We start from the raw sequence: 21,091 nt of genomic DNA, 5'->3' as shown, positions 1-21,091 counted from the left end.
AATCGCCTCTACGTCGCCCTGTCCCCCGCCATTTCACTGCCCTGCTCCCAACTCACCCCCCCCCTCTCTCATATACCTCTCCACTCCATCTCATCCTCAGCCTCCCCTCCCTCCCCCCCCATCCACTTCACCACTTCACTCACATACACTCTCCTCATCAGTCTCTCACCCTCCATCCTCTCCACATGGCCAAACCACCTCAGTGTGTTCCTCCTAACGCTTCCTATCACATCCACATCCACACGGTAAGTCTATTTTTATATTATATATTCATTACACAGTATATCATTCATCAAACAGAAAATAAACTACAGTACTGTACTAAATCTTAATCATTTATTGGTGAACAGATGATCTGGAAAGAGGTGATCTACAATACAGTTATCATGACTCCCATGCTCACAGTTGTGTACATGTGCTGTGGCCTACCCATTTAATTCTCACTTGACCACCGTCACTCCACCCCTCACTTGCCGCTCAGCTGTTTTGCAGAAAATGCAATAAATATGAAGGAATTGCAATCACAGTAATTTTGTCAAATAAAATAAATGCTTCATTTCTGTCAGTTAGTTTAACTTTTCCGCCAATGCAAATAGAATGCATTTGATGACAATGCCAATGCAAATGCATTCTAATACGACCATCTTAAAACATTTGATAACAATGCAAATGCATTCTAAGATGACATTACCTTAGAATGCATTAAATGACAATGCCTATGTAAATGTGTTCTAATATGACATCAACTTATAACATTTGATAACAATGAAAATACGTTTTAAGATGACATCACCTTAGAACGCATTTGATGACTGCAAATGGGTTCTATGATGACATAATCTTAGAACACATTTGATGACAATGCTAATGAATTCTATCTATGATGACCATCTTAGAAGAGAACACATCTGATGACAATCCAAATGTGTCATAAAACGATATCACTTTAAAAAGCATTTGCTGCCAATGCCAATGCGTTTTAAGATGACGTCATCTTAGAACACATCTGATGACAATGCAAATATATTGTAAGATGACAATCTTGGAACTCATTTGATGTCAATGCTAATGCAAATGCGTTCAAAGATGGTATCATCTTAAAATGCATTTGATGCCAATGCAAATGCATTCTAAGATGACATCTTAGAAGACATGTGATGACAATGCAAATGCATTCTAAGATGACATCTTAGAAGACATTTGATGACAATGCAAATTCGTTCCAAGATGACACAATTTTAGGATTCATTTGCATTGGCAGGAAAGATTAACGCTGGCTAATAAAAATGAACCATAAATGAACCATATGTTTTATATGATGAAATTACTGTACTTGCAATTCCTACATATTTACTGTATTATTTGCAAAACAGCTGATGGTGAGTGACGGGTGGAGTGATGGCGGTCAGTGAGGGCACATACACACAACTGAGCAAGAGAGTTGTGAGCTCGTGCTAACTCTACAGCAGAACATTTCTTTCTAAGTCATCAGTTCACCAATAAATGCTCAAGATTTATTTCTGTAGCTTATTTTTCCATGTTTTTATGAATAAAATGAATAATACTTAACAGAATGGACTTGTGAAGTACAACATACTGGAATCTTGTGGGTAATTAGAGTCGGTTGGTTAGGTAGAAAACTGCACTGGTACCACACATTTTTGGCCAATGAAGAGTACAATGTACAGTACCTTTTTTCAATGGAATTATTCATCTTGCTTTTCTCTCTCTCTTTCTCACACACGCATACACACACACACATTAGCTTGGATCCATGGGAATTCATCTAATAAATCATGGAATTTCCTAGGTTAAATTCTATGGTCTGAATCTTACAATATTCACCATTTTCAAGAGTGCTGCATTTGTCCAGCTTTTATTTCAAGGTGACCACAATGTGTTAAGAGTAGTTTGAACTTTAGGCTTCAGAGTACAAATCACTAATCACAACATGACAACACAAGATAGCACAACAGAGAGAGTGCCTATTTACTAACAGATGGCTGAAAGCTGACTGGCGATTTGTGTAAGTAGGGCGACTAGAGGAAGGTAAAGGGGGGGAGGAGGGCTGGAAAGGGGAATCCTCATACTCCGTGTTTAAATTTTGTGGCAAAGTCAGATTTCGTGCATAAAAAATGGGCGGGAACTTTGAAACTGGTCTATTTTGTTTGCTCTTTTATGCACTCAAAATACTAAACAATGTATGGGGTAACAATATATCATTTGAAAGCTTAGAAGCTGCTCTTTGCCCTGATAAAATCAGAAAGTAGGAATAATGATCATGGAAAAAAAAAAAAAAAAAGCGATATTGCTGGCCAAAAATGTAAAGAAAATACAACTCATGTAATATGTGTACAGACATGAAACTTACTGGTATTCGAAGTCATACAGGTTTATGGATATTCCTAGAAGACATACAGGTTATTCCCTGAGCCTCTTGTGGCAGCTGGGGTATCATTCTGGGCAAAATCCCTTATTTCACTTGAGGCACACGTAGCACGTCCCTGCTCACTTAGTTTCGTCAATAAAAGCCCAAAACAGCACTGTCATGTAATGTCATATATCACAACTTATGCATGAAATACGCATTTACCAGTGGACGTATACATATATTAGCTATTTCACTTATAAATTTGTTACATAGGATAATATATAGCATGCATCTGATTTCCACTCACTCACAAGCAAAGATGGTGGACATACTACTCTCCATTTGACTTTATAATAAAAGCTGGGACATGATTGGATAGCTTTAGAGTGGGAACAATGGGCCAATCATAAGCCTCGATGCGTGATATCTAGCCTCAACCAAAACAAACTTCCCATTCTCACATGTGCGGGACATTTGAAGGCAGCAATGAGCGTGGCATGACGGAGTCTGCCGTGTAAGCCACGATCGTGCCTGATGGAGTATAAGAGTTTAACTAAAAAACGACCTTGACCAGAAATGCCTTCACTTCACATCCCCTGACTTCACCCAGTCTCACGTGACTAACCCGTGCAGGGGTGGCCAATTAAAGTGGCCCACAGTTATATTATTTATATACAGTACTTGCCGGTCTGCAAATTTTCCCATTTCTCTAATAATTCTAGCTGCCTGGTAACTGGATAACTGTGATTAAACTGTACGTAGTTTTTTCATTTGTTGTTTTTTAAGTTTTTTTGTAAGGCTAGTTGCCTGGTAACTGGATAACTGGGATTAAACTGTAGGTAGTTATTTCATTTGTTGTTTTATAATTTTTTTTGCAAGGTTTTCTTGGTGTTTAGCATTACTTTGGATATTCCTATGTGTGTTTTGATGTCTAATTATGGCAAACTGACCTGAAAACAGTGCCAAAATTAGGAGTGGTACTGTACAAACGGTAGTATATAGGTAAGGTATCTTTTGTTTTTCTTTCTTTTTTTCATGGTTTTCTTGGTGTTTACAATTATTCTGGCTATTCCTGTGTGTGTTTTGATGGCTAATTATGGAAGAATGACCAGAAAACACTGCCAACATTAGGACGGGTACTGTACAGTACATACAGGAGTGTATAGGTAGGGTGTTTTTTGTTTTTGTTTTTTTTTGTGCATGGTTTTCTTGGTGTTTAAAATTATTTTGGATATTCCTGTGTTTTGATGTCTAAATATGGCAGAATGACCTGAAAATACTGTAATGCCAAAATTAGGAGGGGTATTGTACATACAGCAGTGTATACCTAAAGAGTTTTTTGGTTTTCAATGTTTTTTTCCATGGTTTTCTTGGTTAAAAATTATTTTTTTTATATTCCTATGTGTTTTGATGTCTAAATAAAGTAAAAGTCCTCTCATTCGGCATCGTCTGGACCAAGCAGGTGCCAAAAGAGCAGAAACTGCCGGATGACCAAGAAAACCTGCCAAAGTTTCTATCAGTCATGGTCGGTCACCCCAATGCAATTAGTGTCTAGTAAATACAGTATTATTGTTTTACCCTAAGCACTAAATCAGCCTTCTGTTTCTTATGGTCGTATACAGTGAAAAAGCTCACACCAAAATCTTCCATTAGCTTTTTCCTAGGAACACCCACCTCCAATTTTTTCAAGGTGATAGTCAACACTAACCCATGGAGATGAAGTAAGGACCGGATGGAAAGAATATTTTGAAAGCCTGATGAATGGAACAGAGAGAGCAGAGCGGCTGTAAACATGATTGGTTTTGGGGGTGTGCAGAGAAGGAATGCAGTGCCAGGAGACGTGACACTCACACAGGCGAAGAGCGCTGTGAAATGGCTGAAAAATGGGAAAGCAGCAGGGGTTGATGAGGTGTATGCAGAGATGCTTCAGTGTAGTGGAAAGAGTGGAATGAAGTGCTTGTTGGAGATATGTAAGAAGGCATGGATGAGTGAAACTTGCCTGCAGAGTGGATAAAGGCTGTGACTGTACCCCTGTACAAAAATAAAGGTGAGCGAAGTGAGTGCAAGAGTTATCGTGGCATAAGTTTATTGAGTGTGGTAGGGAAGGTATATGGAAGAATTATTACAGAGAATGTAAGAGAAATATCAGAAGTCCTAATGAGTGATGAACAGGGTGGCTTTAGGAGTGGCAAAGGATGTGTGGATCAAGTATTTGCAGTGAGACAGATGGCAAAGAAGGCTTGTGGGAAGGACCATAAGGTGTTTATGGTATTCATGGATCTGGAAAAAGTGTACGACAAAGTAGACAGAGAGGGATTGTGGAAAGTTTTGAGCATGTATGGTGTAGATGGTAAGCTGTTAGGTGCTGTCAAGAGTTTTTATGATGGTAGTGAAGCATGTGTAAGGGTTAATGGGCATCTAAGTGAATGGTTCACAATCGGTGTGGGCGTGCGACAAGGTTGTGTGCTGTCCCCATGGGTGTTCAATATATATATATATATATATATATATATATATGGATGGGATGATGAGAGAAGTCAAAACACGAGTAATAGAGAGAGGGATGGCGTTGGTAATGAATGGTGATGGGTGGAATATCTCAAATTTGTTGTACGGTGATGATGCAGTACTGCTTGCAAGTATCGGACATGAGCTTGGTAGGCTAGTGCAGAGTTTTGCCGATGTCTGTGGGCGTCGTGCCTTGAGAGTAAATGAAGAGAAGAGTAAAGTGATGGTTATTGAGAGAGAAGGTGACTCCCAGTGTGATGTCACAGTGAATGGAGAGAGACTGGAATTGGTGAGAGAGTTCAAATACTTGGGTACAGTGATAGAAAAGAGAGGAAAATGTGCAAAAGATGTTGAAAGTAGAGTGACACAAGGAAGAAAAGTAGCTGGTGCAATGAAGGCCCTGATAAGAAACAGAAGTTTGAGTGTTTCAGCTGCACGAGGCTTACATGAGGGAGTGTTAGTGTGAACTCTAACATATGGGTGTAAGACTATGGTGTGGAATGAAAATGAAAAGTCAAGAGTAAGAGCAGTGGAGATGGGACTGCTGATGAATGTATGTGGAGTACTGAGGGTTGACAGGATACAAAATAGTGTGATTCGTGAAAGGTGTGGAGTGAGGAAGACAGTGGACACCAGAATCGAAGAGAGTGTCCTGAGATGGTATGGTCATGTGGGAAGAATGGATAATAGAGCTGTGAAAAAGGTTTACCTGAGCATGTTTGAAGAGGCAGGAGGCAAGGTAGGCCAAGGAGAAGGTGGAAAGATATGGTGGATGAGTGTTTGAGGAAGAGAGATTTGGAAGTTGGTGAGGCTAGGGAACTGACAAGAGATCGAGCTGGCTGGATGAATGTTGTGAGGAAAAATGCATGATCTGGGATTTTGGCACCCTTTGTGAGCATGGCAGTGTCCGGATTGACTCAACCGGATACGTTTGTGTGAAGCTGCAGAATGTGGTGAATGTTTTTTTGGCGTATCTGGTACAGCCAGGATTCCTGGGGCTTGAATGATGAGTGAATGGGAGTGTGGCCTATTTGGATTGCGCAAGTTTGTGCTGTCTGGACATTGCTACTCCTCACCCTGCCCTTGGGTGGGAAAGGAGGTCCAGATGATGATGATGATGGTCAGCACCTTATAAGTACATTTTTTTACAACACCAGGAAGCTTTCTACTGGTAGATGTTATAACACAACACGTGAATGAGGGGGTGACCGTAAAATAGCACAACAAAGTTTCCAAACTTTCTAAAGGTCCCACTCACAAAGCCAGACACTCACATGTCATGACTGCCAACAGCCCATGCAGTGTTGGCGTGCAGAAATCTTCTAAAGCGCTAAGCTCAACTTTAAAATGCACTAAGCTATAGGTGAACTGTTTGAACTTTCACGCTAAGTTGGACTTCAAACCGCACTTGATACAGAAGAAAATCCAATATTTATTGGTGCTAAACTATGAAAAATGCTAAATTATTATGAAAAGTGCTAGATCTAGCGCCAGCAACGCTAAATTGGCCAATGGGCTCAGCATACGTGCCAGAAGACCAGAGAACTTTCATAATGGGACCATTTATGAAAACCGCCGAAAGACCAGAAATACCATAAGACCATAGACTGAATGAGAGGACTTTTACTGTGTGTCTGAATGACTGGAAAACACTGCCAAAGTAAGCTGAGGTACAGTACTGTAAAAATAGGTTAGGTCTAGGTTGGAGATTGGGTATAGGTAGGGTCTGGGTATAGTAGGGTGGGAGGGAGATATTGTTCATTATCCAGACATTGCCACGACCCGGACATGCCTTTGGCTCTATTACATTGGACAATTGAGGGACTACTGTGATTCAATCTATTCTTGCTACTCCCAAACAAAAAGAGCATCCAATTAATTAAAGGGGTTTATGAAGGCTGCATCTAACCTTTCCTGTTTGAAAAGTCATTTCAACACTAAATATACTGTAATTATCTGGAGATAAGAATAATTATAAATGTGTCACCAAATTGCTAGGGCTAACAATGAACCAAGTCAGCTAATCAGTACAGAATAAATGGCAATTTCATATCACCATTCTGAGATGAAGGGACTCAAGGCTAGGATACTGTAGTCAAATGGATGGGTAGATGACCAGACTAGTTCCCTTTAAGGCATTCTATGACTAAAAAATCTCAACCACCCCCTAGAATGTTAACGTCGGGTAAATTTCTCACAGCGTCTTATGGGGTGGAGAGGTATATGAGAGAGGGGGGTGTGAGTTGGGAGCAGGGCAGTGAAATGGCGGGGGACAGGGTGAGTTGGAGGCGATTTGTTTGTGGCCACCCCAAACAGGATTGAGGCGTCTGGCAATAGATAGATAGATAGTCTTATCTCTTCCGTATTTACCGCGTGATATGGAAGGGTATGCAGCTGCCCTTCCATAAGTGCTTAGTTCATCCTAGAGTCTTGCCGTGACAGGTAGTGTGCCTTTTCTCTCTCCCATATTTCCCCTCATACTTGCGGATGAAGCGAATTTTACCCAACATTAGCAGTGCATGCAATATTTTTTTCCCATGACACTTCTCTTCTGGCAGCGAAATAATCCAGGCCAGAGTGATTTGTAAGAGGAGTGACACACCCAGCTTGGTTCTCCAGGGACCAATAATAATCCTGACCAGAGCTAATGCCCTTCAAGGCAATATTTACTGTTATAGATCTGAAGGTAAAATAATGGTCCTTTTTTTTTTTTTCTTTTTTTATAAAATCACATGTAACTTTATTTTTGATACTGTGTATTCTTTTTTGCTTGTAAAGAAAGTGTGGGAGTTGTGTTTTCATACTGTGTTTTTGGATTCAATAAAAGTTGGGTGTAAGTATTTTTCATTATTTTCTTAAAACTGGGTAAAATTCTCCCACGGTTAGCAGTAACGTTTCCAAATTCGAATTAGCATTCTAGGGTTAAGGCATTCTGTGACCAAAAAATCTCAACCACCTCTTGGGCACCAAACCTATACAGGGCCACCAATCCAACCAGGGCATTCTAACAACTATTTAAAATTATGATGTACAACTGGGTGCATAGGGTGATAGGTATGTGCAGTGAGGGTAGAGTTGTGACAGGTAGACCGAAAAAGACTTGGGATGAGGTTATACAGTATAACCTAAGGGATTAGGGACTGAAGAGAGGCTGATAGAAATCAAGCAGCATGAAGAGTAGTTAAGTGACAAGGCTGATGCATGTAAGTATGCAGGAGCCTTTGTAGCTGAATCTAAATGAAAAATGAAACAGTACAGTTTATGTCAAAATGTATCTCATGACTGAAAATGCTATGCAAATATTAGAACTGTCTGACAAAATTTGCCTTAACCCTTTCCATCTAATCATTTGATAAAGACTTGTTATCGGTATTAAGCACTGAATTTACTCTACGAGATATGCTGTGCATTGTAGTCAAAGATGGATAAATTAATATCATGGTAGCAAGAATAATATGAAAAGTAGGTGTTTACACGAATGTAATGTAAGGCAATAAAAGTCTGAGATGGTCTGATCATGTGGGGAGAATGGATAGATTTCCTAGGAGAGTGTATGCAAGTGAGCTTGGGGGAGGAGGGGAGAAGGGGAATATGAAGAGGGAGACCAAAGATGTGATGGATGGATAGATGGGATGGAGAGGTATGTCAGGAAGAGGTGTGTGACTTGAAGAGGGAAATCTGATGACAGAGGACAGAATGACATGAAGACACTGTTTGTTACCACCTCTTCCAGGATTAAAGCATCTGGCTACAAATAAATAAATTCACTTAAGTCGTATCATCAGTTCTGGTTTTATGCCTGCTTTCCATTAAGCATTGGTCGTAGGTGTTCGCCTGACTGAACTCCTCCACCTTGCTATGTTCTGTGCCAGCTCTCTAGCGAAGAGGCTAACTCAGGATGGGGAAAATCTATGAGAAACGAGTGCTGTACTGCATTCCACCAGGCAGATAAAGGGCCGCAATGAGGATCTTAATACGGGAAGTCCATTATAAACTGCTTACCTGATATTCTTTTTTTCTATGTCCACAGTACAGTATACTATCTATCTATCTAGCCTATAGCCTGATGCCATAAATCCTGTAAGGGGTGTTGTCTTAAAGACAGCTGTTTTACAGGGAGGGGGGCGGGCACTAACCTTCTGCCAACCCACTTGTTGACATGTAGGGAACACATATGGGTTTGTTATATAACCACCAACCTGTGTTGTAAATGGTTTCCTGGCTTACAGGAAACCATTTGGCTTGTCACTCTATGTAATGTCACATGATATAAATAAGGAAGTAATAAAAAATGACAAAAGATGAGAGAAATTGGGGGAGAAATAGGAAGAAAGGAGGGAAGACGGAAAAATGATGGTACAGGTGAAGGACGAAGTAGGCAGCGCTACAAGAAGTGAGTGGATGACAGTCACCACCACCAACTACTTCCACAGTATATATATACTGTACAATTTGCAATATTACGAAGGGGTGGTTGGGGTTTGTTACTCACATAATGCCACTCACGGATGAGTGAGGCTGGTCACTCTCATCTTAAATGTCAACCAACTCGCCTAGTACCGGGCTCATACGCTACTCATGGGGCAACACAGGATTAGATGACATTTATGTATGCATGTACTTCTCAAAGCTCAATTGCTACCTATAAATCCAATTTTCCCCAGTATACAGTAGTACTGTATGCACACACACACACACACACACACACACACACACACACACACACACACACACACACACGATAAAGTATTGGTACTTACCAGGTGTAAAGGGCAGGGTAATGCCGACATTGGTGTGTTTCTTGAAGATACAACGATCAGTTTTGCTTGTACATGCTGTGACATTTACCTTGTTCACATCCACAGTGGCTGTTCCACCTGTGAAAATATTAAATACAATTTCATCATCCTGCATATGCTATATGGTATAACTTAAGTGTGCTATTGTGGTCTGCATCTCACTTCAGTTGCTTTATCAGACTACTGGGGAAGATCCAGCTTGAGAAAACCACGTAACATTAAGTTTAATATAATTTTCCTATAGCATTATTGTTCATTCTTACATTCTGATATTTGCCTTCATATTTCTATTCATCCATTACATCTCTCTGACTCAGAGTATTTCTATACAACTTCTGCACTCACTAAAGTACCCTTTACTTATGTTCAGAAGTACAGTAACAGCCTTTTTGCACTCTACTGGTAAAACTCTACTTAACTAAGCTTACAATTTTACCACAAACATTAAATTCCACTCTCCACATTATACCACTACATACACCTAATCACCTGCTGCCTTCATATTCCTCAGCCTCTTCTTCATATCACTATTTTTCTTCTGCCTCAGTCATTTTCTATGGCACCACATTTAATTCCTCATGCACCATCTAGCATGTTTTAATAATGTCATTCCAATTCATTAGCTTTATCAAAATGGCCTTCAGATACGCCAGTCTGTTTTAATGCATTCTTTCATTTACTTCATCATCATCATGAGTTTTCTTTTTCCCCACCTAAGGATGGTGCAAGGTATGATGCACAAAGCAGTTACCAGTAAAGTATAGAGAAAGTACAAAAGCAAAAGAGGGTCATTTCACGAAGATGTCAACCTTTTGTGTCAAAATCAGAACTGCTTAAAAGTATATACATTATACATCATTTTAAAGCTTAATCATTGAATTATATGAATCTGAAGAGAAAAAGAGCCTAAACTGTCAACTATGGCAGCTGCATAAAAAACTGTCCTATTATGTCACTGAAGAAAAATCAATGCTGAATTTAGCAATTTTCATTGCATCACTGACCAGAGTATGTTACTGTTTGGAATGCTAACATTGTGTTTTATTGAAAATGCATCTGTTTGAGTTGTGACTGACACTACAGTTGTTTACATATATGTTGTGGTCAGTATGTAGCTTGACCTTTAAATGTAAGTACAGTACCCTCGCGTCCAACACGCGTTAGTCCAGCACGATTCAGGTCCAGCACGGAGAGCAAATAATTAGTATTATTTAACATGATTTAATTACTGCAACACGAGTGTGTTAGCATAACACGCACAGAGCTCCGAGAAGTGGGCGAAATCCGCAGAGTTCAACTCTAGCACGATCACCCCCGGTCCAACACGGTCATACTGGACATTCCCATGATGTATCATTAGCCAATGAAAACTTCTGATCAAGTAGCCTTCCCCGCCCGCTATCGTGACGTGATCGTGATGCCGCCCAATTAAAAACGCTTCTGGTGTCACATGATGTTTTGTTTAAATTTCTCTCGCCACAGCGCCACTCAGTCGCATAATTGCATTGGAAGGTGCTTTTTTCTTGCTGCATTTTCTGCCCTTGTTACTGCATTTTACCCTTCTCACAATGCCTAGGAAGCCTTCTGGGAACCACAAGAAGTGTCGGCACCTCCCTCAGGCCACCAAGCTAGAAAGCATCGAGAGGAAGAAGAAAGGGGAGAGGAAAGTTGACATTGCCAAGGCCTAGGACATGAATGAAGCCAACGTGAGGATCATAATAAAAAACCAAGACAAGATCCTGGCAGCCGAAGGCTATCACATGGCACTTCATACCAGGTTTGCCGAGGATACGATGGTAAATCGGAACGGTAACGTGGTAAAATTGCCGACGATACCATGGGCATTTGGAATTCATCTGGATGGATTCCTGCCGAGGATACGACGGGCAAAACAGTGTGACCAAAACCCTGGCGACTCGACAGAGAATGTATCGTACTACAGCATTGAACATTTAGCCTGACACTGAATACATATTAATATTTTAGAATAAATATCAATCGTTTTGAAACCCTTCTCATTGGCGTGTGTACCAGTTTATAAATAAAGTTGCTTCTCCTTATTCTCTACCGAGTCAGCGACAGCGATCACTTTCCACAGTCACGAGATGGGGCTCTGGCAACAGCGTGAGAAGCATGCCATTTGCCGAGAATTACAGAGTGCTAGGACAGGCAGAAGCAGGACCTTCCATGGCTGTGGATGAAGATAGTGATTCTGAGTGTGATTTCGAAGAATTTATGAGGGAGGCTGAGGAGGAGCAACAGCCATTACCCGCTAGTGACGCCAGCAGCCATCCTCCGGGGACCCAGTAGGACTATCTACAGCCTTGGATACCACCTTCCATTCCCAGCAAGCCCACCAACACTATCCTAAAAGGTTAGTTATCATTCATAGCACAGTACCATTTATTATAATTACAGCAGTACCGATATATGTATAGGTATATGGTAGGTATTTAGGGTGACTTTTCCTAGGGTTGCTGACATAATTCATTTTTCCCCATAAGCTCTGTTGTTAGTCCAACACGTTTTTGGTCCAACACGTGACCCATGCATGACAATATTACCGTGTTGGACGCGAGGGTACTGTACTGTATTTCAGGAGTAACGTGCCTCACGTTTTTTCCCCCGTTTTCCCATACACAGCTAACAAACTGGAGAATACCAATATAACTTTATATAATAAATAGGGATCCCAAGGCCTAAATAATGTAACGTTGGGATACTTTGAAACAAACCCTGGTAAGGCATATGGTCCACCACACACGTTAAATGCCCACTGTGAGGAACGTTACCGGAAAATGATGTAATGTTTCTCACGCACACCTTTGAACAAAAAATTAAAGTAGCTGCACTGAAGTCCGATGATAAAACCCCTGTGTGTGTAATTTCGTTTTACTTTTAAGTTTTTATTCTTTCCAGACAGTAAATTTATTTTGCCCAGTACCTGGTGAGCATGCTTTACCATCATGTCTCCAATGACTCCAACCACTGGGTCATCTATGACTCTTTACACTGCGGATGTTCATTATGTCAAAGATGAAGAGATTGCTACAAAGCCATTAGCAGTTATTTCAAATACAGCCTCACACTCTACATTGAAGTTCAGGTGTTTAATAGTGCTATTTTTGATTATTTGAATTCTGCTGGTATTCATTTTACACATGTATCATTGTGGACTGATGAAGCAGCAGCCCTCTTCAAGAGCAGGTATTCTATGGCAGCTCTAACCTTTTACAAAGACCTCCACAACTGCACTGCTGAATGGAACTTTCAAGAAAGTTATCATGGCAAGGGCCCTCATGATGGGATTGGGGCTTCACTAAAATGGAATATCTACAGGCGAGTTTTGCAAGGCTGTTGTACAGTAAGGTCTGCTGTAGAATTTTATGATGAGGCTGAACAAATAACAGATAAAACTGAACTAATGTATGTGTCTACTGAATACATAAACAATGAGAAGTCAAAGTATGTAGAGATCTGGAAAAACTGTAAGGCAGCAAAATCCATTCAGCAGTGCAGGTCAGTAAAACCTCTTGGCCACTATAATGTGGCATTGTATCATTTGACTGCAGACCAATCACCTTTTAAGCAGTGCTATCTTCAGGAAACTGGCTATGACCCACAATCTGACTCCAGGACTAGCAGTGATAGAGAAAGTACACCATCTCTTGGAGAAATGTCAGAGTCATTCATGTCCCAAACTGAGTCACAGAGTATTACTGATATTGAGGCAACACAAAAACCATCCCCAGATAACTATGTACTAGTTCATTACACTACCAAGAAGTTGTCGAAGCATTATATTGCAGTGGTAGAATCAGTTCCGGAGCCATGCATGTTCAAAGTTAATTATTTAAGAGAGGCACTGGGGGTAGGGAGGTTTCAAGAATACTCCCCCAGTAACCCTGCTTGTCATACGAGGCGACTAAAAGGGTTGGTGGTGGGGTAGTGCCCCACCCCGTAAAAAGAACTAACTAAAAAAGCGAATAAAGCGCCTTGGACCCGGATGGACCATACGTTGATGACTAAGGAACGGACAAAGGACATTCTTAGGGTGGGAATATGTAATGTGAGAGGAGTGAATGATGAAGTGAAAGAGAGAGAGATTATTCAGGTGCTTGAGGATGTAAAAGTGGATATATGTGGATTGACTGAAACTAAATGGAAAAAGTGAAAGGGTGAAAGAATGGGAATATGGTTTAGGTATATGTGTGGGAGTTAATGAGAATGAGAGGGAGTATGTCTGATGATAAGCAAGAAGTGGAAGGAGAATATAAGAGGGTATGGAACAGTGGGTGCAAGGATTGTATGGGTGAGGATGAAAGTAGGTATACAAGCGTGGGCGATTGTATGTGTGTATGCCCCATCAGAGGATCGAGTGGCAAGAGTAAAAGATGAGATTTGGGCGAGAGTAGAAGCATGTATGGACAAGTTTGAGAGGAGCGAGAGAGTGCTGTTGATTGGAGACATGAATGGCAAAGTTGGGAATGTACGAGTGGATGGAGTGGTTGGTCAGTGGGGTGTGCTAGCTGAAGTAGATGGGAATGGTAGTGCTTTGGTGGACATCTGTGCTTGTAAGGGGTTGCCAATAGCCAACACCTACATTCGTCATAAGATGATCCACCGGTATACATGGAGAGTAATGAGGAGGATGGATGGTGAACTTGTTGAACGAAAAGCAATGATAGACTACGTGTGTGTGGATGAGCGAATGAGAAGACAAGTGTTGGATGCAAGAGTGTGGAGAGGGTGGGGGAATGGGGTTTTGGACCATCACTTAGTGATGGCCAAGGTAGAGCTGCAAAGAAAGTGGTTAAGGAGGCGAAGGGGAAGACAGGAGGACGCAGCTCCTGTGAGAGGAGTGAAATTGCAAGATAATGAGAAAATGACAGAGTATAAGAGCATAGTGGAAGAAAGATTGGGAAGGTATGAGCTAGAGCAGATGGAAGGGGTGGAAGACGTATGTAAGATATTCACGGAAGAGATAGGCGCAGAGTGTGAGGCGGTTTGTGGAGTGAGGAGGAGATGCAAGGGTGTGCAAGGGACAGCATGGTGGAATGATGAGGTGAAACGAGCTGTGGAACAAAAGAAGAAGGCATATAGTGAATGGTTAGCGAGTAGAGGTAGGGGAGAAGAAGAGAGAGAGAAGAGAGAGGTACACAGTATGTGAGCAGGAGAAGGGAGGTTAAGAGACTGGTGAAGGAGAGTATGAAGAAAGTGGATGAAGAGTTTGGGAGGAATCTGAGTGTGAAATGGAGGGAGAGTAAGAAATTGTTTTGGAAGGAGGTAAAGAAAGTAAGGCAGTGTGAAAGGGGAAATAATAGGGGAGTGAAAGATAGGAATAATAGATTGCTGGTGGAGAAGAGCGAGAAATTGAGGAGATGGAAGGAGCACTTTGAGGATTTGTTGAATGTAGAGAGTGAGAGTAGTGCGAGTATAAGTGGTTGGAGAATGGCTGGGAGAAGAAGAGATGAGAGGAGGGAGGAAGAGATGAGAGGAGGGAGGAAGAGATCAGTAGGGCGGAAGTAGTGGAAGCGATGAAGAAGATTAAGTTGGGAAAGGCCCCAGGAATTGATGGAGTGTGTGGTGAAATGCTGAGGTATGGGGGTGAGATTGTTGTGGAGTGGATATGGAAGTTGTGTAGATTGGCTTGGGAAGAGGGAAGGGTTCCAGAGGACTGGAAATCAGGTATAACTGTTCCTTTATACAAAGGAAAAGGGGAGAAAGAAGTATGTGGTAACCATAAGGGTATTTGCCTTCTTAGTGTGACTGGTAAAATATATGGTAGAATACTCATTGATAGGGTTAGGCATATGATAGAGGAACTAGTTGGAGAAGAACGAGGGGGATTTAGGAAGGGAAAAGGGTGTGTAGATCAGATATTTGTTCTAAGATGTTTAGTGGAGAAGTATCTAGAGAAGGGAAGGAAAGTGTATACTGCCTTCATGGACTTGGAGAAAGCTTATGACAGAATAAATAGGTAAGGTATGTGGAAGGTATTGAGAATATATGGAGTGGAGGGGAAATTGTTTAGTGCTGTGAAGAGTATGTATGAGGGAGGTAGGGCTACGGTGTGAGTGGATGGTAAGCTGAGTGAGTTCTTTGATCTCAATGTGGGACTGAAACAGGGTTGTGTGATGTCTCCATGGCTGTTTAATATATACATGGATGGGGTTGTAAAGGAGGTGCAAGGTAGGGCAGTGGATGTGGGGGTGGCTCTAATGAATGAGGGTGAGATTTGGAAGATTCCGGTGTTGCTGTTTGCTGATGATACAGTATTGTTGAGTGAAGATGAATGGGAGTTGCAAGGTTTGGTGAATGAATTTGGGACAGTGTGTAGGAGGAGGAATCTGAAAGTTAATGTAAACAAAAGTAAAGTTATGGTGTTTGAGAGGAATGAAGTCACAGAGTGTGGAGTGAGGTTGGATGGTGAGGATATGGAGAATGTGAGTGCATTCAAGTACTTGGGTAGTGTGATGAGTAAGGATGGAACTTTGGGGGATGAAGTATGTGAAAGGGTACAGCAGGGAAGGAAGGTTGTTGGTACACTGAAAGCAGTGATGAGAAATAGGGAGGTGAGTATGGAAGTTAAGAAGTCACTGCATGATAGTATTGTGATCCCTACCCTGACGTATGGAAGCGAGAGGTGGACCTTGCAAGAGGGGAACAAGTCAAGAGTGAGAGCAGTATAAATGAGTTACTTGAGAGGAGCATGTGGAGTAATGTGGAGGGACAGGCTGACGAATGAAGAAGTGAAGGAAAGTTGTGGGGTGGATGTGGATGTGGTTGAGAAGATTAGGAGATATACACTGAGGTGGTTTGGACATGTGAAGAGAATGGAGAATGAAAGACTGACTAAGAGGGTGTATGTAGGTGAGGTGGAGGGAGGGAGAGGGAGGGGTAGACCGAGGATGAGGTGGAGGGATGGAGTTGAGAGGTATATGAGGGGGGAGGGTAGTCAAATGATGGGTGACAGAGCGACTTGGAGGCGTTTTGTCTGCGGCTACCCTTTGCAGGATTAGGGGGTCGGGCTATAGATAGATAGATAGATAGATAGACTGACAGAATGGGTGATAGCCATTTTCATTTTCCTGACAACCCGGACAGAGATGAGATCTCAGAGGATATGGTTGTGCAGGTATTGCCAACTCTTCATGTGTCAAGAATGACACACATTCAAAGGGATGAACTTTCCTTCCTCAATCAATTAGTCTAAAAGGATGAATTTTCCATCTTCCATGTGCAAGTAGTTTATCTTTAGTTTTTGTGTTGTTTATATCACTGGTGTGATATACAAGTAAACTTATTAAGTAACTTTCACATCAATTACTGGCTGTAGGGTTACCTACATGTTATAAGGTAATTTAAATTCATAATATTCAAAATTATATTGTTCTTTTCCACTGCATCACCCCCAACCCTGCTTTACAAGAATCATGTTTTGGTTAATTTATCATGTGTTTCACATTAATACATGATTTACATTGTTTTGTGATACTTACAATTACTGTAACCTTCATAAGAGATGATTTTGTCATTATATGAAAAACAAAATTTGCACAAGTAACGTTTCTCATGTTTCCTGTTACGTGTCTCACGGTCACATTTTCCTTAACAGTAGCAAAATTCTTAGGAGAAACAGAATTTGCTGGGTAACGTTAGGATCCTCATACACTGACATATTACTGATAAAGCACTTCTTGGCTGAACCAGTAAAATCACAGAGTTATTGAAAATACTCATGCGAAGTAAAAGGTGGGGCAGCATCGTGGTAACATTTCTCACATCACTTTTTAAAATCTACATAAAATCAGAATAAAAACATATGAATAATCTGATTATGGCATAATGTAGTGTGAGGTGTTGGTAGTAAACCTTGCAAATGGCATTTATTTATATTGCCTACATAAGAAAATACAAGTGAGAGTAGATCAGTAACTTGTCTCTGAATGTAACGTTTCTCATGATGGAGTGACCCAAGACCTATCATCATCAACATCATCACCATGACCACTATCTTTTTTCTCCTCTGGAGGATGCAGCAGGATCGAAAAATCAAGGACAGAAACAGAAAAGTCGAAGAACTATCACCACTGCTATAATTATAATTATCATAAGCAACGTTGGGTCTGGTTAGTACTTGGATGGGTGACCGCCTGGGAACACCAGATGCTGTTGGCATCCCTACGTGTCAAGTGGGGTTGGTGGAGGATTAGTGCCCCTCCCTGTAAAACAATTAACTCTAAGCCCTTGACCACCCCGTTTGGGATACATGGCGTCTGGATGGATGAATGGATGACACCTGTAATTTGGTGTATGGAGTACTTTCTTTTTACTGTATTTGTTTTTCCTTTCTCTATTCATCATGTTGGGGGGGGGAAAAAAAAAAAAAAAAAAAAAAAAAAGTTAACCACCATTACGGTCACCGATTTCAGTCAGCTATACTGTAATGAAGAATGTCTATTAAATGGGACACAAAGGGTCACAATACATATGCTTCCAACCCTTTTTACTCCAACCGAGTCTCATTGTGATTCCTGAGTTGCAATAACAGACTATAGTAATATATATTGTTCTAGTCATGAAGCAGTGCCATGACATAGATGTGAAATAAGCTGTAAAAGGGCAAACTTATGAGACAAGTTAATGCAAAATAGGTGCAGTTTTCCTTTATAGTACTAAAATACACTCCTGTACTCATCATCATGCATGTGCTTAAGTCCCACCTTAGGAGGGAAAAATTACACATACAGTAATGTATAACCGATTATCGGATCAAGCTTACCCAAATTAGTCCTTTGTAGTGCGGATCTACTGTAACTCAAATTTGTGCAGTATCTGCAGTAAGTGGGGGTATATGAGATGTAATGGTATTAGAGTTGATTTTGAGTGTGCAGTATGTAAAGGAAAGCCAGAAAATTCTGATCTTTGGTACTTGTTATGAACATGAATATGCTAGGGTGAGACTGGAGCTAGTTTGTAAGGAGTGGTTGGAGGATGCTTAGGAGCTGTTGCCTCTCCATCTGTGCTAAGGAGCCCTTGTATACAGTCATGTGTTAAGGATATAATGCTGTACAATAGTGAAACTTGGTCAGTGAAGGTGGAAGATATTTACAGACTAAAAGATAGAGAGATATGAGAACTATTAGTGAATCCTTGAATAACAGGTCTGAGGAATTACAACTGTGAATGTATTGTTGAGAGAAAGGATGGGACTTAGTATGTATTAGTGATGTGATGAGGTAGACAGATGGTTTGGACATTTGGTGAGGAGGGAAGACAACTGGGTGCAAAAGGCAAGATATATCAACATTGAGGGGAGCTGTGGGAGGCAGATTGAAAGACTTTGGACAAGGTCACACAATGTGACCTAATTGATACGGGACTAAACTTAGGGGATGCTAAAAGTTGAGAAGCATGGAGACCTGCCAAACTAAGGCAGACATGCAAAATCATGTTGTAGCCTTTATAAATGAGTGAACAAACAGAAACTGAGAGCTATTTCAATATGTTTATAAAGGATCCATGTAGCTTAAGACCCATAAAAAAATAATGATTCTTGCAGGTAACTCCAAGTTGATACTGTATTACAAAGTAGGCCTAATCTCAATGGAGTCAATAATGATAGCTGGAATTTAATGCTGAATTATAGATTGTTAACATTTTCAAGGGAATGCAGGATGGTCTCCACACTGCCAAAGTAAGCTGATATTTTTGGTGTACACTGGCATAATGACTGGATCCCCAAATTTGTACTGTATGTATGGTCTGATATTTAATCTTGTGAATCTCTCAAGGTTTAAAAAAGAAATGAAAAAATTGTCTGGGGGTATCTGTCCAAGGAATGATGGTGGTACCAGGTTTGAAGTGAACTGGTGAAGAAATACAAGAATGGCACCAAACTGAAGTCTTTGAAAGAAAGAAAGAACAAATTTGACAAAATACAATAGGTCTTAACACAATAATCTGCATACCTAACAATGTCATGCAACAGAATTTGCAATGTAGGAAAAGAATAAAATGAGATTAGACTAATATAAATTTACAAAAAAATTCTGAATAGTAAAATATCTGCAAAACCAAAATTATAAACTACAGACCATATAAATGACAGGTAAGAAATATGAGGTGCTATCCAAAATTTCCAGTAATTTGAATATTGTAGGAAAATAAGTTACTTTACCCCCTAGTTCTCACTGTCGCCTTCGAAGTAGTCCTCTTGGGCATGTATACAGTGGTCCCAGCATTTTTTCCACGAGTCCATGCATCCCTGGAAGACTTCAGGCGTGATGGTCTTGAGCACTTCCTGCGATTCTGTCTGGATCTCCTCAATTGAGTCACATCGACGCCCTTTCAGTCGTGATTTCAGCTTGGGAAACAGGGAAAAGTTGCAGGGGGCAAGGTCAGGCGAACAGGGTGGGTGGAGAATGACCATCGTGTTAGTGGAAGCCAGGAACTGCCAGACGACAAGTGATGTGTGGGTGGGGGCATTGTGATGATGCAGGACCCAGTCCTTGTTCTTCTACTGTTCTTGACATTTGCGGCGGACATTCTCCCTCAGACGCTGCAAAACTTCACAGTAAAACTTTCCGCTGACAGATTGACCGGGTGAAATGAATTCCTTGTGAACAATCCCTTGGATATCGAAGAAAACGATCAACATCAACTTGACACTGCTGTGTCATTGGTCCGTCGTTGCAAAACTGCCAAACCACCTACACACCACGTTACAATAGCATGCGTAGCTCAACAACACGTCCGCTCACAGACATGGCCGGGGCCACACTGACTCATAAGGGGTGCTCCTGACTCCTCTTAGCAGCAAAAAGCAAAACTGCAAACGGTTGGCTCCCTTTGTTCAAATTAATGGAACTTTTGGGTAGCACCTTGTATGTAAGGAATATACTACTGGCCAATGAGAAAGTTAAAGAGATATATATGACACGATATCCTACATTAGATACATCAGGCTATTAAATGAGCATGCTCTGGCTTGTCACTTGAAAATAACATAAAATTGAAGAACAGCAAAGGCAAGCCATTTTGTGGCTTGAAGGATATCAGTTTTGAAGACAGGCTGAAAGTACTAACTGGAATATGATACCAGTAGATTATAATGTCATACTATACTCAGTTTTTTTATTGAGGCGAAGATGCACTTGATAGGTTGGTGACAACTGGCTAATGCAACATGTCTGAATAACATTTACTAATCCAAATTTCCCCATCAGATATATGTTGTCAATTAATAATAAAAAGATTACGATGTAATGTTGCATTCAGCCAATCATCACCAATCTGTCAAGTGCACCTTCGCCTCGATAAAAAAAAATGAGTATAGTGAGCGTCGGGCTTTGAGAGTAATGTAGAAAAAGAGTAAAGTGATCGTTATTGAGAGATAAGGTGACTCCCA

General features: G+C 40.8%; 1 protein-coding gene across 1 annotated transcript in view; it reads right to left on the bottom strand.

Annotated features, from left to right (window-relative positions):
- Positions 1–21,091, bottom strand: part of LOC145390617 (ecdysteroid-regulated 16 kDa protein-like) — a 102,130-nt gene that overhangs the window by 57,521 nt on the left and 23,518 nt on the right. The window contains exon 2 of the mRNA XM_080265415.1: positions 9,640–9,756. Within this exon, the coding sequence (XP_080121541.1) occupies positions 9,640–9,756 (117 nt within the window). The remainder of the gene's footprint in view (positions 1–9,639; positions 9,757–21,091) is intronic.

This window comes from Coenobita brevimanus, chromosome 15, assembly GCF_032717465.1.
Source record: "Coenobita brevimanus isolate Jiangsu-jjx chromosome 15, ASM3271746v2, whole genome shotgun sequence".
Taxonomy (NCBI): domain Eukaryota; kingdom Metazoa; phylum Arthropoda; class Malacostraca; order Decapoda; family Coenobitidae; genus Coenobita; species Coenobita brevimanus.
The sequence above is the reverse complement of the archived record's forward strand: the minus strand, read 5'-3'. Positions and strand labels throughout refer to the sequence as shown.